At 28.9% G+C, this 8,036-nt stretch overlaps 1 protein-coding gene across 1 annotated transcript; it reads left to right on the top strand.

Annotated features, from left to right (window-relative positions):
- The first annotated feature begins 3,677 nt into the window (after positions 1–3,677).
- Positions 3,678–4,991, top strand: LOC135922607 (disintegrin and metalloproteinase domain-containing protein 10-like). Its single transcript, XM_065457013.1, has one exon. The coding sequence runs from the start codon at positions 3,678–3,680 to the stop codon at positions 4,989–4,991; it is 1,314 nt and encodes a 437-aa protein (XP_065313085.1).
- The last annotated feature ends 3,045 nt before the right edge of the window (positions 4,992–8,036 follow it).

Genomic DNA, 8,036 nt, shown 5'->3' with positions numbered 1-8,036 from the left:
AAATCTCCAGACATTTCTGAAGATATCAAATATTATTTTCTTTTTATCATTCCATCATAACTACAAGGCGGCCACTGCCTATTTCCATATGGTTTAAATCTGGATTCTATCTCATTTATTTTATTATAATTTTGATACGCTACCTCCGGCTGTATCCTATTATTTTTTCCACAAAAATAACTGGTTCCCGTAACTTCATCTGTTTCACTAAGATGATCTTCACGTTCCCGATTTTGTAACACATGGGTCGGAATATTGCAATCTTTTATTTGATGTCCAAAACTTTGGCAGCGAAAGCATCTTTTAAATATATCAGATTTAGGTTTTCTTATTCCCATTTTTCTTTTTTAAACTATTTTCACATAAATGATTTGTTCAGTAGTTTCAATTTTATAACTCATTTTAATATAAATTTTTTTTTTTTTTTAAATTCAATTTTTAAATTATAATTAATGAATTTTCTCTTTTAAAATAATTACTACTTATTAATTATTATTTTTTTTATTTTTATTAGTATATCATAATTTGCAAATTACTCCTATGTAATCCATATATAACTATAATTTCTCCATTTTCTATAACATACATTATTTACATATTTTCCTTATGTAAATTATATAAATAAAGAAACTTTCCATGAAAACACCACTCATGTTTTTATTTCAAAAACAAAATATTTTGTTTTTGAACTTTTCTTTCCATACAAGAAAATCACTAACTATTAATTATCATTTTTGATAATCTTTCTCTTTATTAACACATAAAATCTTTACTAGTATTTTGATAATTTCTGCTTTCGGTATAATGATAATAATTCTTGTTTTTCATTTTTCCTTTCTATACCATAAAATCACGAACTATTAATTATCATTTAAAAAAAAATTTTTTTTATATAAGAACTCATAACACATGTTAATTTAAACAAAAATATAAATTAAATTATATTTGAAAATAAATAAACATTTTTATTTTTCTCTTTAATTCAACATTTACAACATTAATATTATGGGTTTATAATTTATTTATGGAATAGGAAAAGAAAGGGAAATAAAGATGCAACATATATTATCTATTATTATTAAAAAAAAATATTTAAAAAAATTTACCTCATAATGTTATTTGTCTTGTTAAAATAAATAAAACTTTAATGGAAAAAATATATTTAAAACCTAGTTTCATAAATACTAGTCCGCTAGATGGCGTTTTGTTATTATTAATATTAAAAATTTTAAAATTTACTTATTTTTTATTTTGCGAATAAATAATTATTTGTTACAAAATAAGGAAATTTTATTTCTACATTAAAAGAAAGTTGTACGGAAATATCTTAATTTTATATGGGTTTCAAGACCTGAATGAGACAAAATTGTATCAGGGTTAAGGAAACATGTGTAGCGGATCACCCGTCTTTCCGCTTTGAGACAAAATTGTATCAGGATTAATGAAACACGTGTAGCGGATTCTACCCGTCTTTCCGACTTTGAGATTAAATTGTATCAGGGTTAAGGAAACATGTGTAGCGGATCCTGCCGTCTTTCCACTTTGAGATTAATTTGTATCAGTTTAGGATAATATGTGTAGCGGATCACCCGTCTTTCACGCTTAATGATATTTATTTTCGTACAATACTTTACTGTATCAGGCGTTATTTTTAGATTGAATTTTATTCATTGTGTTATGCGGATTGGACATCTTTCTTTCGTTCCTTTCCTTTCCGTTCCTTTCCGAGACAAAACTTGCTATCAGGCGTTAAGGCAATCATACGTAGCGGATCATTCTTTCTTTCGTTCTTTCTTTCGTTCTTTGAGACAAAATTGCTATCTTTCAGGATTACATTCGAACATTCATTCGTGCTAGCGGACTTTCATTCTTTCTTTCGTTCTTTCTTTCGTTCTTTGAGACAAAATTGCTATCAGGATTAATGACAATCATTCGTGCTAGCGTGCATTCATTCTTTCTTTCGTTCTTTCTTTCGTTCTTTCTGACGATCTTAAATTGTATCAGGCGTTAAGGCAAACATGCTGTCGTTCGGACTTTCTTTCTTTCTTTCGTTCTTTCTTTCTTTCATTCTTTCGAGATTAATTTGTATCAGGCTTTAGGACAATCATGCTGTAGAGCGATCTTTCATTCTTTCTTTCGTTCTTTCTTTCGTTCTTTGAGACTAAATTGCTATCAGGTTGTTTTGAAGAGAAACTTATGTGTAGCGGATCTACACACGTCTATATCCGCATTGAATTTTGAAGATCGGCAACACATATGAAATTATCTTGACTAATATTTACATTTATTCGACATTTTAATATTTTATAGTCCTAATACATTGCGATTTTAAATATTCGTTTTGTACACAATTTACAGTCCCGGGTATTTAAAATATAAGGCACGGGTATTTATTTAGGTCCGGCCCGGGTTAATTTTAAAAAAGTTAAAATATGGCACTGTCCGCTCCTAACATCTATGGCATATTTGTTTTTAAAAAAGCGAGTTATGGAATAAATCCAAAGGTTGATAAACTATGAAAAAATGATAATTTTATAAGAAGGATAAAAATTAGAGAACTGCAGAGATACCATTTGTACGACCCAGCCCGGTTTTATTGTTGCAGAGGTAATTTTTTCCGGCCCGGCCGGGTTTTATATTTTAACAACGCGGCCCGGCCCGGTTTATTTAAAAAAAAAATGATTTCAGGGCAGGCCCGAATTTAAAAAAAAATATATATTATATTCATTTTTGCTTTTTATAGCTAATAATTAGCGATATTAAATATGTTAGGTTTTATAAAATATAGGGCCTGGGTAAAAAAATATAAGAAAAATTGAAAAGTTAGCTCGAGAAGAAAAGAGGCGGAGCGGGAGGTGGCAAGGATCGGAAAAATCTTAACCTGGAATCTAGCAATAGAGAAACTTATATTTTTCTTGGGCAACTTGTATAGCAGATATTTATATAACTATTTGGGGTGGGGGGGGGGGGTACTGTCATCTTTGTAACAGAGAATAATATAGTTTAAGTAGGTATTATAATAAATATTTTTTTATATTGAGCCTTAAAGAGTAAATAATTTTATAAAATTGATATAAATAATTGCCAGTTCCTCCAGTAATTAAAGACACGTGATAATTCAAGATTAAGATATCCCTAGTCTAAAGTGCTTTCTATTTTAAAAAAAAATGAACGATTATTTGGAAAAGTTATGATACTATTTATGTTAAATAAAGAGAAAATTATACATATACATTTTTGAGGTACAATTAAAATTTGTATCGATAAATTTAAATATTCAATTTAGCATATATAATAAGATATATCTATCTTTCGTAACTTAAAATATACTGTACTTTTACACTGTTAAGTAATTCACTAAAAAATATCACTTTTTACTCCTTCATGTTTTCTTTATATCAATATAATACAATTTTAATAATATATTATATTAAACTGTATTAACATTTATTATCATTCTTTTATAATATAATAACTAACATTATTTTTGGTAAAGAGAATAATAGTCATAATATATATATGTGTATATTTTTTTTGTGTAAATTAAATATTTTGGAACTATATAATAATGTGAACAACTTGTTTGTAATATTTAGAATATTTAATTTAAAAAAATTGAAACAAAAAGGCTTATGATAAAATTAATCCTGTGCTGTTTATTACAACTACGCGAATTCATGCAATATGTCGGAGAGGGATGCCCAAATCGTGGACTGTATGTACAAGAGGATAATTATGTATCTCCTGATAATATACCCTTTAAACTTAAATTGATTTCTCTCACTGACGTGGTGGAAATGAATGCTTCTGTAGAAATAAAGTCTGACTTTTTACAATACGAAAATTCATATTTAGAACGATATCTCACCTTTGAACACTACTACGTTGCGAAAGTCAAGGATAAGGAAAAATCCTATGCTTTTGGCAGTATAGATATTAAACCTAAGAATACTCTTTTTGACGGAATAATATACGTAGATGGCAAGTTAAATTTCGTAGAAGGAGGGTACACTTGGGAATCGTTTAATTCGGCAGGTCACTTGGTTAAAAGTGCGCTCTCTCAGAAATGGGGGATGAGGAAATGGGTGGAGAACAGAAAATACTTGTATTACACGGAAGACGATGTAATACCCTTGTCGCATGCTAACGATTATGTAAAGGTACCATATGCTAAATCGAGCTTTGTCGAGGAATGGAAACATCAAGCGGAGGTGGCAAATCAATTGAAATTTTCTAAAGAATGGTACAATAAGAGAACCAACATTAAGAAGGTTTGCAGAATTAATGTATTCTTGGATATGGATTCTATGGAAAAGGTTTACCAGTACAATATCAAGAAAGCCATACATGAAGTTATAATTCTATACGGATCCCTGGATTTTCTTTACCGAATCATTGATTTTGCCGGTATTGGGAAACCTAACCATTTTGGTTTTCAAATAGCCAAGATAACGATAGCCATGATAAACAATGATCGCTTCAGGAAACCTGAGCCAATCTCAGATTTCAAAATATACATGAAATACATATCTTCGATAAGGTTAGGAGATAATGCATGCTTAGGCGTCAGCTCCACATATAGAAATTTTGACACAATTATGGGGAAGGCTGTCCAAGGTGCAGAGGATTCTGGAATATTCATGTACGATAGTGCTAAAAAGCCTAAGAATCTAAATATGGTATTCATCAATTATAGGCACCCCGTAACGGAGGCCATAATGGCAAGAGGTTTCGTACTCCATAACTTAGCCCACGAGGTAGGCCATACCTTTGGAGCCATTCATGAAGATAAACTCAATTGTACTCCGCCGAGCCCAAATTTATTGATGCTAGAAAGTGTGGGAAAAATTAGTGGATTCAGCAAATACAAATTCAGCCCATGCAATGTTGAGTTAATGAAAAAGTTGATCGAAACGCGAATGGACAATTTTATGCACTGTAAACATTTACTGAGTGTTTATTATGATAGCATTGATTATTCGAGGATTTAGATAACGGATTAAATTCTTTTCGAGTCCCGCCAAATTACAGGTATATAGAGTCTCATTCCATATAATGAAAATAATCCATATATTAATTATTTGGATAAATATATTAAGTTGCGACAATGTCTTATTTTACAACTTTAAATCATTATCTAAGAGCGCATTTTTTTAAAATTTAAAAATCTGATTTTACCGAGTAATATATTCCATCATGTTTATGGAATAACTATCTTATGAATTGTAGACAATTTTTGTCGTTAATCTTTGAGTCATTTATAATTTATATATAAAAAAATATATATGGGAAAATTTAATATAAATTATAAAGTTTATGAGTTCACGCATAAATTATCTGAAATCCGTAAGGTAGGTATTCTAAACATGTCGGCATGCGTTTCCGGTAAAAATTAGATTTTGAAATTTTAAAATGGCGCTCACCCATTGACGGAAAAAACATAATTGACTATATAATGCCCTTGCCATCAAGCACTCCTTGGAAAGTCGATTCTGGATTTCAATTCTTTTTAATGGCCCATAGGGTCCCTATCCAACGTGTCCCATCTACTATTGTGACCAATAATAAAACTAAAAAAATAATAATAGTTATTCTTATAATATAGCGCTAACAATGACAAATATTATAGAATAGGGGTATGCCATTATTTTATATTATTTTATGGTACTTAGGAATAATAATTTAAAATCTTAGACGAAAAAATAGTAAAGTAAATATAGTTATTTTTAAAGTATAAAAAAATTCGTCGATAGATGTCCTAAATCAACCATTATCAATATAAGATTTTATTTTTTGAAGAATTTTAGATTTCATTATTTTTAATATAAATTGACATTGTCCTAACATGCCTCTAGCACCGATGTACCCCTATCAACACACCCCGGTTTCCCACTAGTGATATTATAACCTAAAAAGTAAAAAAAAGATAAAACTTAATTATAAGAGCTATTCAAAAATTAAAATATCTCAATTTTCCATTAGCTCTGTGTATCTCTATGGGTCTTGCATATCGACCTCTAGAATATTATAATTTTTTTATATCCCCCCATAATATTCTAATAAGACTATAATTGCAGAAAATCTAAACACTCATCAAATCTAGCCACTATTATATATTAAAATTATCTCAATTTCCCACAAACCCAAGGGCCTGAGGGCCTCTATGGATCTTGTATATCATAATGTACCCCTAGAATTAGGGAAACTTAGAATACATTCCTCATGATATAAAGATTAAGCTGCAACTGTAGAAGAAAAAAAATAAGTAGTGTAAACAGCCATCAAATCTAGCTACTAAGAGATTTACCGTAATATCAATCACGCATTACTATTAGGAAACCATTCTATTTTTTTCAGGTATTTTCTTAACAAGTTATATTTAAGTTGTGCATTTTTCCAAAATAGATTATATTTCATTTGAAAAAAAAAAAATTTTTATTTTAAGACATATGATTTCAATTTTTCTATTATCATTAAATTCTTTCATTCTTATAGGATAATAATTTATTTGTCAATTCGAATTATTAGGGGAAAAGTAAACGAAGAAAGAAAGAGCCAATTGGAATCAATTAAATCAAAAACTATACAAATGTATGTTGCATGTTTATATATTTTATAAAACATTTTTGCGCATTTTATATTTTAAGATTCAACAATCTCATATAATATACTCATGAGTCTGTTACATAAATTATTTTTTTTTACATCGCGTTTATTATATATATAATATATATATTGTCTAATAAAATCATAAAATTTACAAATAATTTTTTTGTCGCGAAGCGTATGACGAGATTGTTATTAATCATCATTAGTATTATTTCGTGGAAAATTAAATGATTCTAGTCAAATCATTATACTTTTTAAATAGAACGGGTAAAAAAAATAAATAAAAACACTTGAAAGCGGGTGGAGCTAAACCTAGTTAGTTAGGGTTGAACCGATGTTCTAAGTCTAGATAATTTTATTCCACTTTTGTCATCTTTGGCTGTTATTTTGCGAAAAATAGAATCCATAACTTCCGGTCAAACCGCGCCATTTTATGGACGGTATATTAAAGGGATTTAGTTGTCGAGTTTGTTAAGAGTGTTTTTTTGGCTGGAGAGTGTTTGATGGTATACTATAAAGTCCCTGTATCTCTTTTTGAAGGAATTCATGCCAAGGATATTCTAATGAAATATACGGGTTAGGAAAATGATGGGAGAGAACTAATTTGGCATGTTTAGAACCTGAGAGATTTTTTTAAACCAGTGTAAGTCCTTCATTTGGACTAATTATTTTGAAGAGTAACGGGATATATTTAGATATTGTGAATTTTTTTTTTCAGTGATTAGTTTGACCTTTGAATTGAATGATTATCTGTTAGAAATATTGTTATCTTCGTCACATTCTGGGATATCTATTATTAAATATTCTCTGAAGATACGGATTATTTTATATGTTTGAATTAAGTTACATTTTTAGTGGGTACATTGTGAATATGGAAGTGTGGATAGTTGAATAAAAACAATTGAGAATAGTTTTTTTAAGATGTTTAACCTCTTAATGGTTAACGATGCAAATATGTGCCAGGCTAAATTTTCTCTTTAGGATTATTTATTTTTATCAGCTGATTTTTTAGAGCATTAATCAATATAATTTGAAAAAAATTGAGCATTTTTATCCACTAGAAAAATCTTGACAATTAATGGGCTAATGATTTCAAAGTGTAACTTAAATTAGTGTTGTTAAATGGCTAGATATAGTCAATTTGAAATCAAGACTTTATCCAAGATAATATAACGCAACCTCGAGATTTCTTTAAATGTTTCTAAACATTTTTGCCTTTTATGAGTAAAATATCCAGGATTGAGTAGATATTTTTTCTTGGAGATCATTAAAATGAACCTAAAATATAATAATCAGTTCATAAAGTTTTTGACATTAATTAAAATTTCGAAAAATCTTGAAATTATCATATATAGGAAAATGGTTTAAACGACCATGAGCGTAGACTGACAACCTCCTCTCCCTTAAAACATTTTAGGAATAATTAC

The sequence above is a fragment of the Gordionus sp. m RMFG-2023 genome, chromosome 1 (genome assembly GCF_954871325.1).
Source record: "Gordionus sp. m RMFG-2023 chromosome 1, tfGorSpeb1-WG-v2, whole genome shotgun sequence".
Lineage (NCBI taxonomy): Eukaryota > Metazoa > Nematomorpha > Gordioida > Chordodea > Parachordodidae > Gordionus > Gordionus sp. m RMFG-2023.
This window is presented reverse-complemented; position numbering and strand designations above follow the sequence as displayed.